The sequence below is a fragment of the Anopheles moucheti genome, chromosome 2, assembly GCF_943734755.1.
Source record: "Anopheles moucheti chromosome 2, idAnoMoucSN_F20_07, whole genome shotgun sequence".
NCBI lineage: Eukaryota > Metazoa > Arthropoda > Insecta > Diptera > Culicidae > Anopheles > Anopheles moucheti.
In genome coordinates, this window is record NC_069140.1 from 78,300,034 (window position 1) to 78,317,383 (window position 17,350).

Here is a 17,350-nt window from a genome sequence, read left to right on the forward strand (position 1 = left end):
ATCTATAACAAACGGATTAGGTTGATAATACAATACTGAAAAATACACCCGTTATTGGTTACAATCTTGATTTGACTTCTCATACATAGAATTGTCTGGAATTTCTTAATATTGTTAAAAAAATGTTTGCCCGAATACTTGCATCGTTTAGTTAAGCCTTTTCCATGGAGCAAAAGACAACACAAATCTTCCACTCGACTGTATTGTGCAGCAAACAACACAGCACTTAAAGCCTTTACACACACAACGCCATTATCCGCACACGGTGCACAACCATAATACGATGGTTTACCGGATCAAAAGGATAAATAGCTCCCGTTTTATAGCCCCGCTTTTGTTCCCCCGCTCAGCCGGTGTTTCGGCTGGGGATTATTGTTTGATGTGCTTGTTGAAGGTTAATACCTTCGTAATGGCACGGTCATTACGCCATTGCGTGATCGATGTTTGATTGATACTTATCGGATTATGCTTACCTTTTGGTGTGTTGCGCACACCGCGCCGAATGGTTAAAAGCAGCGAATGGTTGATAATAAAAATTACTTTCAACGATCAACGAAACCAAGTCCTCTCGTAAAAAAAACTCGTTTTTGGTTTTATTTCCGTTTAACGCAATTTGACTGTTACCAACTAGGGCTACCGGTTGTTTTTTGGCTACGACTAGGCTAATGACGTTCAGTTTGTTGTGTCAGAATGGTGATTTCTTACATGTTAGTCTACACTTATACAGCTCCGATACAGCTTATCTCTTAGTAACATTCCACACATCCTAGCACCTGTTTGCGAGCACGTCTGCCAAACGTCTGCACGGAAAGACGTTTCATTTATTATCGTACAATTGTTACGTTTGCTTACGTCAATAAAAATAGTGTAATTGATTTGAGTAAATAAGTACATTTTAAACACAGTTACAGCCATAATTAAATTGTGTTAATACATCTATTGATATCTCTGTAGATTTAAAAATATTACCAAGTAACTAAACCTAATGCAAACATAGTGTTGTAGATCAATCGATACGGAAGCCTTCTGATCCCTGGTTGTGGTGAAAAATAGGAGCAGGTAAGTTAAAACTTTGTGACACGTTTACGCGAGCCGAGGATCATAAGGCCGGTCGCCGGGCTCCTGAACGTACTGTAGATAATTGAACCACGCGCCCCTGAAATACTAGATATCCGGGAGCCCCTGATGCAGGTTGAAACCTCGGAAGAATGCCTTGTTTTTGGCACAGTTGATGTCGTGCAGCTCGTGATCACACACCTGCGGATCGGAGCCGGGCGCGTACAGGGCGGTAAAGTCGGGTGGCCCATCCTTCGCGTCGTCCTTGTAGTGCAAACCGGCAGTTGCATGCCGTTCCTTGCCGATGCTGGTACTGCTCGCGTTACGCACTAGGTGCTGGTGGGCTTCGCACCGGAACTGTAGCGTAGCGTGTCCGACCGGCGCACGGTTAACGTACGACAGCGAGGTTGTGCCGATGCGATGCAGCGTATTGATGCTGCCGGTGCTGAAGGTACGCTCGAGAATGTCACCCCAGTATTTTTCCGAACATTCGACGTCCGGCCGGGGTGTGTGGTTGGCCGACCGGCAGATCGTGGCCGGCGGTGGACCCGGTGGTAGTGGCAGTGATGTTATGTGATGGTCGTACTCTAGACTTATGCTACATTTTTCCTCCAACGAACTTTGACTTCCGGTACACTGTGATGGAATAGAAGGCAGGTTAAAATTATAAATAAAAAACCGATGACTTCGTTTGATATTGAAAAGCATTAATAAAGTTAGGTTTAATTGTTATGAAATTCAGGAAACAATCGTACGTAAATGTTCTCTGGACAGTAATAATTTAATGAATCTTTAGTTTTATAGAATAGTGAAGTGCTTTTATACTGTAGATTGCAGAACAGAGCTTCAATCAAATGTGTAAAAAATTATAGGGTTTGTCCCTGTGAAAAATACATTTTCAACAATTAAATAATTTGGGGCACAAATATTCTTAAAAATTCTGAATATTATTCCAATGCTTTAAATTGATCCAACAGCTCACAATACACAATCTTCGGTGAGTCCCACCATATAAATTGTATCAGTTTGTATATCTTTCAATAATCATTTTGGTGGAGATAATCTAGCTTAATTATTTTTTTCGCTACTAACAAAATGCCCATAAGATAAGTTAAACAAAAATATAATTATTTTAATTTAGCACAAAATAATTGTCCATGGTTGTGTTTTATGTAAAGAGCTAGCAAACTAAAATACGTTAAGTCTAGTCTTGTGCTTAATGAATCTTTTGCGAAGAGTCATTTATATGAATCTGTAACGAGGAGTCGTTCAAATCATGAGTCGATTTTCAAAAGTTTCATGAATCCTCGTGATTCATGAATCTTCGAGATTCATGAATCCGCGATGTTCATGAATCCTCAAAGATTCATGATTAATGTTTAATGCTTATTAATTAATTCGTCCACCGCAAACGGTTTAACGAGGATCATAATTTGGACTTACAATAAACGCAAAAAACTTTTAAATTGGAAAAAAAACAATTTTGAAATTGGTTGTATTAATATTGCTAGGTATTTTAATTAAACAATTTGAAATATATTGTGATTATGCAGATAATCACAGGGACTCTGAGGAGTCATGATCTCTGAGGATTCATGAATCTCAAGGATTCAGGATTTTTGGAATGGAGATTCAGGAATCTGAATCACCCAATACTAGTTAAGCTCAATTAAAAAGTTAACAAACAATGTAATGTATACGTTGTACAGCTTAACGGACAACGAAACTTAACTTCCACTCTTAAAAGTGAAAGAAAAACATATTTAAATGTTTTTGCGTGCAATCCATTCATCTGTCGTGTTCGAGTGTAGTGAGCATTTATCTGTGTGGTGAATTGCGTGTGTGAAGTATAATATCAATAAAAAAATTAAACACCATTACCATACCATACCTTTGACGTTAACAGCTCTTTGCATATCTTGCGAAATCGCGCATTCAACAGCCAGTAGAGAAAAGGGTTCCAAAAACTACTACTTAAAGCTATCCATGTGACACAGAAATCAATTGATGGTGGTATCTGCAATGGTAGAAAACAGGAGCGTAGAATGTTTTTTTTTCTCTTACTATTAGATTAATGTGTGAACATCATCGCCAAGCGAGTGGAAACGAATTGTACGCGGTCGGTGAGATTCGATCATTGATGGTGTGATACATTTTCGGAAAGTCCTCTGAGTTGGATCTGTCGAGCGTACGCGTAAGAGCTGAATGGCAAACGGTAGTGAAAAGAATTCCATTTTTTACAAGTGGAAACCCACAGTCGTTCGATCCCTTTTTCCCGATGCCATTCACCCGAATCGTGATGATGCGAGCGAATGAGTTTGCATAGTTTCCGAACCGTTGAGTTTTTGGTGTTCATTAACGCGGTGGCCACATGCAAATATGGGACGCCAGCACAAAGTTCAAAGGTAAATAACCATCCAGCGTTAGGGGAAGGCAGCACGGTTGGGATGTGTTCAATATAGTTTACTCATCGTCTCATACGATGACGAGCGAGAGTACGACCGATGGATAAACGCGTTCAATTAAACAAGCGAAAGCTGCGTTAGATTCCACGCTCAAATATGTATTCTAACTGTTAGGACGTTAACAGAGTCAAAGGTACTCGATAACCCCTTTTGAAAAATGAAACTCAAAGGACATTGGGCGCACCGCGCACCCATTTTCCCCGTCGTCGCTAATGAATCTCCCGCAGGTCGTAAGCATGCCGGATTCACTCACCTTCGAACCGGTGCACGTGGCCACTATCTCCAGTATCGTCCAGGGGGTGATTATGACTATAAAACCTAATGATATTGCTGCCATAGTTCGCGACGTCGAACCATGTATCTGCCGGTCGTCCTCCACCGCAAACTGGGACTGCAAAGAAAAAAAAGCTAAGGTCATAAAACCGCACCGCAGCAGCGAATCGGTGGCGTGAACATAAAATGCACCATCAAGTGTGAAGTGCTCGAGAGTATATGGAATCGTACACAGAACGACAATTTTAAATCGCCCATTTTAAGGAGTGCGGATCGCGTGGAAATACATTGCTACGCTGCTCGCTCAAGCACGTACCGGCACATCGCAAAACATGGACAACATATTTGTCACTTTGCTCAGCTGCCGGCATTACGGCTCATCTCCAATTCTAATCACCGTCTTGTATTACACCACCAAATGTTTATTTATGGTGACAGACATGATAAATTATCGCTTCACACAAGCTTCAAACGTGTGTAAGCGTTTTTCCGTGTCTTGTTGCAAAAAAAAAAAATCATACGCCAAACATCATCACATATCGTAGCGTATTAAATCATTTCTTTTGTCTGCTTCTTCAATGTGCTCTCTTCGCGGAAGTGAAAAGAGTTTTTTTTCGCATTTCGCTACTAAGCTTCTGTTGAAAACGTACCATTTAGATTACATATCTTGAAAGCCCCGGGAACTGTTTTAAAGTTCTTAAACAGTGATGAAGGTCATCTATTGGCTTATGTGTATGTTAAAGAGCAGACTGCAGACTGCAAACTTGTTATGCAACACATTAGAAATTGCAATGAACCCCTTGGTTGAAGAACACCTGTGTTGGCATGAAATACACTACGTTGTGTTCTTTTGGTTTTAAAAATAATCCAAACTCCTTCCGTTGATTTCTTCTGTGTTTTTAATTGCAATATCGCCACCGTCAGTCTTTTACAATTTATTCTTCACGAGCGGTAGATACATTTTTCTGTCTCTCCTTTTGCTATCTGACTGCTTTGATTAAAAAAATCTTTCTTGTTCTAATGTTCCTATATCCGTTGATATATAGGGATCGAAATCTTCACTTCACAAAGCTGACTCTGCTATCGAAACTATTGAATTAATTAGAACAGAGTTACGATTGGTCTGAATATACCAAGCTTAGGAACTTATATGGTAGGAGTTCCAAAACGACACGTAGAAATTTCTTTTGTAATGAGATATCTAAACATAAAGCTAACAGTAAACAGCTTTGAAATGTACTGGAAACCATGATACAACCGAATAAATCGCGCGTTTCTGTTGTTAGTTTTGATGACGTGGTTGAATTAGATGATTCCGATCTTCGTTTTTTGTAAAAAGTGTTTTAAAAATAAATCAAACCATTCTGATTCTGTCAGTGACTCTGACTTTTTGTTTGGAAATGAAATGCCAAAGCACCAACCTAACTAAAACGGTATGTCTACGGAATGTGAATTCAAAAATAATTCAAGACTGCTTCCATGTGACGGAAGAAAGCCTTCTCAAAGTGATCAATGAATCGCTAGAGTGTTGGTAGTTTTCCAAAAACATGGAAGGAGTCATTGCTAAAGTCTAAAGTGAACGGAACTGCCAATGCGGAAGACTTTCGTCCCATCGACATGCTTCACATACTCGAAAAAATTCTTGAAATTGCATTCAAGGAGCAATTGGTGCAATATCTGAATGGACACGAGCTATTGATTCGCGAGCAGTCAGAATATCGGCAGGGGAACTCGTGTGAAGCTGCTTCGAAACTTGTACTGGCGAAAAGGAAAGTGTTGATGGAATAAAAGGAGAAGATAATTGCTGACAATATTGAATTGAGACAGTATCAGCACCGTGATTGTTGTCAACATTGAAGCATTTTGGTATTGTGCGGAGGAAGATTAATTGGTTCGAAAGTTATTTAAAAGATAGATCCCAGCGATCACTAATTTCACTTCTTCACTTCGCTTCTTCAAGTGCTAGAAATTCTTTGTTTTTCAAAGGGATTCAACGGTACAACAGGTTACTCTATTAAATAAAGAATGTGAATAGTTTACAGGAGTTCAACCGGAGGTGTGCTTTGTATGTTTAACAAACTGTGTAATGTGATAATTGTGTAGATGTCCCATTATGACAAGATTATAAATTGTTTGCAAAAAATGTATAAGACAACACAGTTTGCGATACGCGTGAGTTAAAGTGGACATTCGACGGATATTCAAGGGTTCAGTCGTTTTGTGCAGTCTAGCAATTTCGGCTCTCTCATAACGTTCTCCTTTTCCGGAAGGCAGATGCCTAACACACTGTTGGTGTCTGTGGATTTGGCCATACACATGGAACAGCTGGTAAACCATTACCTAATCAATGGTCCCTGGCAGACCTCTTTAACGGACGCTGGGGAATTGTATATGGGAATTTAATTGTTGGAAGTGTATGGAATTCGACGCGTGCCTTAGAAAGTTCCTTGATACCACCACTTACTAGTTTTTTTGTACACATGGATGTTAGAGTTCAAATATCTTGAAGATAATTTCGTCTCTCTCAAACCTGTGTAGGGGTATGAGGTGGAACTTTTCATCATTAGAGAATGAATCATTTCGAATGAATGATACATCTACGAAGAGCTATAATTATTCGTACACCATTATTTCATCCTGTATCAATAGTTGCAAGTAGCAAAAATCTAACTTAAGTTTTTTGGAATGTTCTAAATTTAATGATTTATTTTTAACTCCGGCAGGGTTGGCTGAATTTGGGGTAAAGTGGACTTCAAATTGATATCATTCTATTTTTACGCAAAGATAGGATTCTACACTCCTACACTCTAGGGATATGCTCTAGGGAAAATAGTGTGGGATAAGATTTCCTTCGTTGGAAACGGAACAATTTGTTGTTACATTTACATCCTTGCCGAATATATATATAAGCAAGTGTTTTATTAATCTTCAATTACAGACAACACATGTGAGTAGATTAATTGTGTGTTAGAGGCATTTCACAAAGATCTGTTGCAGTGGCAGTCATGTATCAAATATTTTAACTTAATTGAATAAAAAAGCGGTATTTACTTAATGACTCAAATACCAAAAAATTCTCAAAAAATAAATGGAATTTACCCAACCGCTAATATACGGCTGACTGAGGGGGTATATCAACAGTGGAGTTGAAAAAAATATCAATTTCTGTAACAACTCATCTACAAAATCTTTATTTTGCTTATGGTAGTTGGGCATCGTTCTTGGTTTGCTATCTTTCATCCAACAGTGGCAGTGTTACCAACAGATGACTCGCCAAACCTTCTCTGATCTTGTCGTTCAGCGATATTCCCATAACTTTCATAACTGATAAATTAAGCAAACAATTGTTCAATAACATCCGTTTATGTGCAATTGCATTAATCTATTGTTGTTGCCTGTTCGTAACAAACATTTAACAAATTGAATTACATAAAGCAGCCTTTTGCAAGTTTCAACTTTAGCTTGTATTTGAAAAGGAACGTTTCCCACAGGAAATATACCGCCAGCCATCGGTTTTCTCTGGTAACCCATAATGTTTTCCTGAACAACTCCTCTCTGCCTTCTCGCCTCTTGTATACTTTTTTAGCTAGCGACAAAGAGACTTGCCGCTGCTGCTGTTTAACTGTTCAGGCGGATGTCACTTGAAAATGCATAAATTATATCCGATGTACATGGCATGTGGATGTGCAGCTCGTGGGGTTCTCATTTCAGGGATCGAACTTTTCCCTGCGTTGTATGTTTGTTTCGGTAAAGGGCCTGCGAAAGATCCGGCCACCCTTGTCGCTCGGCAGCATGCACATCAGGACCGGGAAACCGTACAGGGAATGTATCCCGCTGGGGAAGGATGGCCATGTGTCTATGCGGCAAACACGAGCGCTAGTGTGAGTGTTCTTTTTTTCCTGGTTGCAAGTGTGAGCAACCCGTGAAACAGAGGTGACAGTTTTTCTGCTTCCTAACGGGACCGTTTGCTCTTTTTGCACCGAACGTCCCATTGCAACAGCGCTTTAATTCGGTAAATGTGTTTCACCCACTGTGAAGTAAACGGTGTTTACCGAACTGTTAAGGGCGACAGGCTTGGCTTTAAGGGTGTAATTAAGTAATGAATTACGATTAAGCATGGCATGTGAAATTCGTTCGGGATTTAAGTGTTGCCACTTGAATGTTAATCTACGGTATCTTCACTTGTGAAGTGTGATTAGCTTTAAGTTGATTTATTTTTTGCTTCTAAAAAGAAACAGCAAGGATTTTCTCGTGTCTGTATCAGCAATAAATGCAATCAACGAGACAACTATGTTAAGCTACAATGTCATGCCATTTATCGGGCATTTGATAACGAATATGGTAAAGGAAATTTTCTTTATACATAGATGGAACTATGTACATTAATACACAAGCATTGTAGTGGTTTTCAGTAGAGTCATTCAGAATTCTCTTCAGTATAGATTCGACTTTAACTCAAAAATCAACTAACAAAAGATTTATAAGCTCACCAATCTTAAACTACTTAATATCCTTAAGATTCTTTGGCAATGTATAACATTCTCATAAATTTCAAAAGATTGAAGTTGTTTTATAAACTTCATAATTTTGAAAAAAAAAATCGAATTTAAAATGCGAATTTAAAGTTACCGATCAGTCTATAAAGTGTCGTGAATCTCCAATGTTCTGTATTATGTAAAGAACGGCCTTGACCATAACTAAGGATTATATAATTACATTTACATATATTCCATTTCATTTGCCAACCATTTTGTTTTCTGAACCCTGAAAAGGTACCTTAGCTCCGGTGTATTCAGTAGATACCATACGATTCATGCTTCATTGAAGTGTCTCACATATTGCAAACAGTTACTGCAGTACGGGCGCAATAAGTTAGCGCAATAAGAGGAAAAGGAAAAGACTTGAATGAAAAAAGTTATGGAAAATGCTTGAAACTTTCGAATCATTCATCCGGGATAAAGATTCATTCAGCTTCGTGGTTTAAATTCACTCACACACTGGTGCATTGCTTGTGTGTAGCTGACGTTTCCATCTTTAGTAACATGAACGAACCAAATATGGTTGAACAGTTTTCATATGTGACCATTATATGAAACCTTCTTTTAATATCTATTCTTAACTAATTATGAAATTCCATCCATCCAATGTTGCCATGGAGAATGGAATGCAATTTTGTGCTGTCTAACAGACGAGCAGGTTGAGACCACCCAACCACAGCAGCAATACTTTAATACTTTCCGAGTGGTTGCAGCATTAACTCACGGACCAAAGCTAAATCGTTTAAAGTTTTCCACCCTCGAAAATACTTTGTTCCTACATTGAATCTCCCACATGCAGTGCCTGATATACTGTTCGATTCTATGCATCGATGAAAGCGCTGACCAGTATTTATTAGGGCAAAATTGTCCACAGCCAGTGCTGAGAAACAAAAAAAATCCAACCAACAATGAAGATCTAATGCCGAAGCGACCGGAAGCGATGACATGCCTTCCCTAGACGAACTAACAATCTGACTGCAGCAGAGGCAGTAATCAAAAGTCGATTATTGCGTGTGGCCATTGCCCAGCAAGAATTTCGTCGTACTGGAGATGCTTCGGTGTTTCCGGTACTTCAACATTTCGAGCTTTCCGTTCGCACCATCGCTGACATTTTGAGCAACCTTAAGGGAATTGAGAGCTACGCGAAAGAAATGCATGGAGGCGCCCAGTACTTGGTAAGGTCTGGAGCGCTGGACCGTTGGTGCGTGACAAGGCATAAGAAATGATAGAGCAAAAAATAGATTGCTACTAAAAACTGGTCCTACCAGACCAGTTCCTAGTTTATTCGTTTCGATGTTGCAATGCGTTGCGAATGGATGTGGGTCGCAGCCGGTGGCTTGCCTTGAGCCCGATCGTTTGGCGGGCAAAAGCCCATCCGGATGGGAACACGAGCAACAAGGGAAGCGACTGTAGGAAAGCAATATTCAAAAGCCATTAAGAGTTTTTTCCCTTCCTTATTCTCGAGCTGCTCTGCGAACTGATCGTACGCATTCATTCAACCTTAGAACAGGTTTTCTTTTTTTCTTCAATTTTTTTCTCTCTAAACCTAGCCAACTTGGAGGTTTTACTTGCCTGTTCTAGCGTTCGTTTAGATTTTTGTTCTGCACCGCAGTCTTTCTCGGTGGACAGTTGCCTTTCCGGGAGATTTCGTACGGAAGTGCAAAACACAGCCAGCACAACATCAAATAGGTGAAGAGTGAAGGTCGTCCAAGCAAAAGCACACACCGGTCTGCGATCAGTTGCCATGAATGAAACGGGGGGCCAAATTTGGGTAGAGTTTGTCACCCCCCAACAACGAAAACAAAAAACGCCACCCGGTGCCGTACCAGAAGTGACCGAATTTCGCCTTTGGAAAAAGTAATGTCTGTGCCGGTGACGCTACGCTACGTACGCCTGTGCATTATGATTGTCGCACATGAATAAATTTGCGGCCTTTGAATATTTAAGCGTTCCTTACGCCCACTAAGTGTGTGTGTGTGCGCGTTTTCGGCGTGAACTTAGAAAGCAGAAGAAAAGGAACGATCTCGGCAAAAAACAAGCATCCCACACGGGTAGGAGAACAAAATTAAGAAATTGAAGCTGGGCCATTTGTAAGTTAATAAATTTATCGTCTCTCGGCAAACGTTATGTTCACGGTGTGAAAGGTATCATAAAATGTATTGAAACCCATTTACCCGGGTACGTGAACTGGAATGAGTGCCGATCGATTCTATCCGGCCGGGGTCGTTCATTTTATTTGGAACTGTGGAGTGGCTGAAACGATATATGAGAGAACGAGCGGGACAATCTTTGGAAAAATGTAATCGCTCGTCAATTAATAAGAGGGGTTTCCGAGCGATGGTCACATGCAACAGCGACTTGATTGAGCTCCAATTTGAACAATCTGGTGCTCATCCATTACGAGGGATGACAGTAATTTTGAATGACTGCAAAAAAAAAATGCTTGCAAATAATGTATACAGTAATGGTTTATTTGCAGCTCGTAAGTTAAATAACCGTGAAACAATATTAATGTATTATTTCTGATGAAAGTTCATCGTAAAAATGTTGCCTTACTCTCGTACATTTAAAGGTGATTTTCTCGATGTCTGTAGATCTTTAGGTAGTACAATAATTAGGTGGGGATGTACAATCAGCTTGTTCGAAAAAATTGATTTTGAGTTTTAATGAGTTTTGCATTTCCATTTATTCAAGAATTTCTGGCGAAAATTTCTAAACAATATACAAACACACAACGAAGTTACAGCCGAAAGAGTCAATGAATCGTCATGCGTTCATGTTCAAAGGTCAATTAGTTTTTTCTGTGCAACAACGTTTACAAATTAGTTCCCCTAATTTTCATCCGAATATAATTTTTTGGAAAATCAAATTTTATTTGAAGAATTTATTTTTAAATTGACTTTTTCATTTTAAATTTGCTATATTTTATAATAATAATGATAATTATCTAACGTGCGACTAATGGACTTAAGCAATATAAAACATGTGCAATATTATGTGCCAAATAGTAGTAGGTCGAAAAATGCATTTCTCATTATAAAGGATCACCATTTTTTGTCAAAGCTTGAAAATTTTATAATCTTTTATGAAAACTACTAGACTTACTAAATTTGTTTCCATTTTTGAGTTTCCATATTTTATTAAAATACTTAACTGTAGCAAATAGAAAAAAAACTGCATAAGTGTCTATTTTATAGTAAAATAAAAACACACTTTTTACGCTCTCTTGGATGGATTGAATGGTATCTTGGATCTTGGTTACTATTGAATGGTAACACTAGCTTTCCAATTGACTAGATAATTCTCTTTAATTTTTTTTTTTAATTGACCATCATCAGTAATCACGGTATTTGAAGATTAAATTCAATTATTCCACTTAAAATTTTTAATGTAACGTTGTATCCTTTAAATTTTCGCTGACATTTTGAGCAACCTTAAGGGAATTGAGAGCTACGCGAAAGAAATAGAACCATGGATGCATGGAGGCGCCCAGTACTTGGTAAGGTCTGGACCACTGGACCGTTGGTGCGTTGTGCAAAAACGAATTCCTCTTCATGTCTTTAATCATTTTATCAAAAATTAAAGCATAATCAAATAATTGGAAAAGCTTTATAATGTGCGCAGTCATCACTGACGAGAGGTGACAGTTGGCGAACTGTCAGTTGAGGGCGAAATGTCGCGACGCGACGAAAACGCGAGGAAAGCGAAAAAGGATCCTAGGATGAAGATTGCAGACGGAAACCGCCGATTTGCCACATGCTTAGTATTGACAGTTTTTTGGGCTAATTTTTATGACTTGATGTTATCCGATCTTTGCACAGTACAAAACAAAACATAATCGACCAAAATTGACCCACGAAGCGTCAATTTTGCACCAAAACCAATCTTAAATTATTATCTGGTTAGAGAACTATTTGTGTCAAAAAATGTCAACTTGTAGCCTACGAGTAAAGTAAAGATTAAAAAAGTTTTTTTTAAATAATATTTGAATTCAAGTGTTTTAACAAACACAATGGAAAGTATGACGGCAATAATTGCGCAAACTTTTGTTGAAATCGATAGATATCGCACATTGCACCATCATTTAATGTGTCGCCTCTAGTGCATCACAAACGATGCCTTTAATATGTTGCGAAATGCTTTAAAAGCCGAGCACATTACACATGCTTACACATAATCGCACGCACACGTTACGCATTGCTGTTGACGTAATGTAATGTTAACGTAAGACTTACCGCAACAGCTTAAAGCGTGCGTTAATTGAATCTTCGAATCAAATTATCGGCACGAAAGGGAAAGCATAAATCAAACGATTCCTGTTCACATTTCCTGTGGCACAATTATGTTGTGCTACCCGAGTCGGTTCGCAACATTCCTGAACCGCGGTTCAGTCAATCCAGACATGCGTATAATTTACGCGATAATCATTAGTGTGGTTTCAATTACGAGCGCGTCTACGAATGGGTCGAGTAGCAGTGCAAAGAGATGCTGTGGAAATTATGCTTACAAACGGGTTTTAATTGAAGGTGAGGAAATCTTAACTAATGCCTTGGTCGCATTAGGACGTAGTTCTTCCAATTTGCATATGAACTCTAACGTATTTCTTAGACAGAAAATTGTGATATTTTTCACACCAAACGTGTTTAGTATAATAAAATATGTACGTGCAAAGCTGCAACCGATTTGATCATCAATGATGTCGAGCCGGTATGGTCATGGAAGCAGTTTAACGATACTGAGTGGTTTCGCCTCTATTAGCAACAATAATTATAGCTTCCTGATTGGTCGCCTGCAACACGCATGCAGACCAGTAATTAAATGACAACTATTTTATCTCTCCGCAATTTGCGCACACTCCACAGCACTTATTGGGTTGACCTCCGACCCCGGGTTGTTTGCGCGCTTCGGCCACCATGTTATTAGTTCATTCGTTGATGTTTACCAACATAACGTGCATTTGCTTCCGATTCGGGATGCACCCATTAAAGCCTTACTGACTGCTGGTGTTCGCTGTTCGATGCACATGCACTTAATGGGCTTACATTAAGTCGCTACCGGATAGTAAAGCAATCGTTAGTTAAGCTATCAATGTGAACAAATAATTCTACCCACGATAAAACTTGTGTTTATAGAGCCGGTACCAACAATATTTCCGTGAGCAAACCAAATAAAATCAAAACGCCATAAAGCCAGATCGGGTGTTAACGGTCATTAATTGAAATCTGTCTCTTAACGATATTAATATGCAGCGAAAATATTCTACCATTCCGCCCCACAGCACAGCATACGGCCAGTGGGATGTAAAACACCGTTGACTGCCGGCTAATGATTCTTAAGAGACACGATTACCACCTGATTTGCATCGCAGCATAATGAGATACAATTTGCATAATAACCACCACCATCATCCGGGCTGCTAATTACTGGTTAGTCTGTAATGTTCACATAACTTTACGGCATCCGTACGATTGAGCCATACTGTTGTGAATGAATGCGTGTTATTGCATCGCTTGATGTCAAGAGCGTTACGCGATCATCGAGGTATATTGTATTTGTGGAGCGTTATTTAACATTTGAATAATATTTGAAGTGTGTCTCAATGATATTTGAGAACATAAAATCACACACACACACACAAATAATTCCTCACAATTTCATGAAAGTTCATGAACATTCTTTTGATTAAAAACTGGCAGAACGTAAGAAAACAGAGCTAATTTTTGCTACTTAATGAAATAATATAATTTATATTTTTATACCTTAAGGAAAGGTAAGTAAAATAAAAGTTTGGTCGTTAAAATTCGTTAACCCTGCCACTGGCAACAAAAAAAAACACCTTTTACTGGCAATGGGGTTACACGTGTAGCCGAAAGTTTGGAGGCTTATAACTTTTGAAAACGTAATCTAATATCGATGCATTGTTTAGATGAAAACTAATTTAACTCTTATAGCTTAAATTGCTATCAATAAGTCGCCTCTACTCAAATCTGTTTTCATGTTAAAGCTCTTCAAAGTTTACATGATTTTTTTCTATAAAAACACTAGATCTAGATTGTTCTAGATTATTAATCTAATATTTTTTTTAAAAACCACGAGATCTAACATTATTTTTTCAGCGTTTTAGTGATAGGAAGTAAGAAAGATATACGACGTTAAGTTTTAATCAATAACTTAAGGTTCAAACTTAAGGTCATTCCCAATATAAAATAACACCTAAAATCATGATAATCATCATTTTCGTTTCAAACCTAAATTAATTATAACCAATTTGTTAAAATTATTCATTAAATATTTATCGAAAGAATTGATGTATCTTTAATAACGGATTTAATTCAAATTAAAAATATTATACCTTTTTACTTATTTTCACTAAAATTCTGATATTTTTAGTTAGACATGTTAGACTCGTCATATACAGCTTTAACAACTATCAAAAGCATTATGTCGTGGAAATTATGTAAAGTTCTTAAATAATTATTTTTGACTTTTTAAATTTTTTTCGCAAAAAAACCATATCAACTTTGAAGACTTATAAAATGAAAACGATTTCGAGTTGAGGCAACTTATTAATAGCAAAATTAACTAGAAGAGTTAAATTATTTTTTAAAAAATTGCATCGATGTTAGATTACGTTTTCATAAGTCATAAGCCTCCAACTTGCTGGATACTCGAGTAGCGGTTGCCAGGTATTGAAAAAAACAATCGAAAAACAATGATTACACAATTTTAAAAAAATGCCTTACATACATTTCATGGAAAATTTCCGTGAATTTCATATATATTTCAAGTGTTGAATTGCTACGATTCGTAGAAAAAAATCATAAGCGAATAAAAACGTTCGGGCTACCCAGGTTGTCGGTTGCCAGGAATAAGGTTAAGTAACTGATGGATACATATCCATGATCGAGTTATTTAGTTATAATACGTTAGTGTTATTCAACAGTCCGCATCATGCAGAGTTTTACATAGCTGAACACAACCAATTCCATCTTGTACACATTACTTGATAAGTGCAACACAAGGTAAAAAGGAGGAGAATAGTCTGCATTCATCAGTTCAAATTTCTAGAGTTTACGTTGGGATGATAATGCCATTTTACACGACGCATATAATGAACTTTTCAACAATAACAATTTATACTATAAGCAAATAAAATTGTTGCAATTAGATGTTTCGATGTCACGACTGAGATATCAGGAGAAAGAAATGTGTTAGCAAAATGCTTAAGACATTGTATGGAGCACGAAGAGTGATTTCATTAATTTGTTTGTACATGTTGGAAAAACCCATAAAGTTGTATTTTTATATAAATAAGTGGATATTGCTATTTGTAACATGACTTAACATACAAGAATAAGCTTAATCACATCATTTAAGGTAATGTAGACATTTTTAAATTCTCTTCCCTTCTTATAAACAATTCTCATCGAATGAGTGATAGGGGATTTTCATCATATTCTTGAAAATTTGGTAAATTTCAATGCCCTCAAAAACTAATTTAGAAGCCCTCCGCAGTACTTTCGGTGACCCACTCTCTAGTCTAATTCCTGAAGTTTGGTTTCATAATTGGTTCGAACGGGATGTTTCATTATCAATAATATATATAGATCATCATCATTATCTTCTATTGGTTCTCCAAAACAAACGACCTCATACTTATGTTACGCACTGTATACGCTTCAAGACTGCACTGTAATAATTCTTTAGTTCTACGTTCCTTTTCAATATATTGTTTGGATCAAAAAGTTGTTGGAAATTAGTGACATGTACAGAAAACATGATGGCTTGTAATGTTTATGTCGAACCTTTGACGTGATTGTGACAATAGTACTTCAAGGTTTACTGGAATATAATTAAATCTCAATAATAAAGTACTAACGAGAATGGTCGTTTCCTTCACGTGCGCAGAAAAGCTTCGGTTCATGGGAATGCACACAAAAGCCAACATGCGTTGTAAATGATCTTTTTTCCCATCAATATGCAATAGAGGATCGTTTCAATTGAAACACAGATCCAGCTCTAATCCTTACTTGCACACATGCGATACGTCATTGTATCTAGCGCGAGGCAAAGTAAAAGCACAGAAAAAAATACAAAACCACACGAGCCAGTCATCTTCTATTTCATAAAAGTTAATGCTGGTAGACGAGACTTACCTTCTCGGAGAAGGAGACCGACATCGGTGTGATGGCGGTGATGCCCGTTAGCGTATTCCCGTCGCAGGAGTGGTGCTCCAGACCGGAACCATTAGCCGTCAGCGTCGTCCCGGCTAGCGTCTCGATATGGTCCCCTTCTCGGCGGCCACCACCACCACCGCCACCGCCACCCCCATATCCACCGTTCCCGTCCGGAGCACCGGCAGCGTTCGGTCCGTGGCCGGTACTGCCGTTCCCGCAGCTGTTCGACACGTTCAGCGACAGGGATGCGGCACTCGGTGTCGCCAGACGGTATCGATTCGCGTGGAAACTTGATCCGTAGCAGTACATCAGTACCATGGTGGTGGGAAAGTAGAGCGCACAGCTGGACAGGATCCGGTAGGATGATTTACTGTAGAACGGCTCGCATGCCAACAGGCCGGTTTTGTTGAAGTAATAACCTAATAATGATAAATTTATATGCGCACATTCGTTAATCACACACACACGATGTGAAGCTATGGAACCTGGGCTGGCGGCCCCATAAAAGGCCCTGCGTGTGTTTAGGGAACGAGGTACCAGGAAATAGGGCGTACGTGTGTCCCACTCATTGGAATGCAGTAATCCTAGGAGCGACATTGTAAACTTAACTTAAGCCAGCCCGGTCCGGCAGTGTATTAAGGTGACGTATAGTCGCCGGACGGTTTGAGCAAGCGGGCGGTATTAATTATAATAATTTATTTATGTGCACTCGCAACCGTCATCAGCTGCCTGCTCGGTTTGCGTACCCAGTGGATGTGAAGTGGGCTTTGCTGCAATTTATGAAGGATTTTCTTGGAAGTGCTCGATCCTGTACCCATGCTTTGGGACGGAACCAAGAACA

The 17,350-nt window shown here is 38.6% G+C and overlaps 1 protein-coding gene across 1 annotated transcript in view; it reads right to left on the reverse strand.

Annotated features, from left to right (window-relative positions):
- Nucleotides 1-882: 882 nt before the first annotated feature.
- LOC128297610 (5-hydroxytryptamine receptor 1A) overlaps nt 883-17,350 on the reverse strand; it is a 63,285-nt gene continuing 46,817 nt past the window's right edge. Inside the window, exons 5-8 of the mRNA XM_053033287.1 lie at nt 16,489-16,928; nt 3,775-3,912; nt 2,948-3,073; nt 883-1,692 (exon numbers count right to left, since the gene is read on the reverse strand). Coding sequence (XP_052889247.1) covers nt 1,165-1,692; nt 2,948-3,073; nt 3,775-3,912; nt 16,489-16,928 — 1,232 coding nt within the window. The 3' untranslated portion in view covers nt 883-1,164. The remainder of the gene's footprint in view (nt 1,693-2,947; nt 3,074-3,774; nt 3,913-16,488; nt 16,929-17,350) is intronic.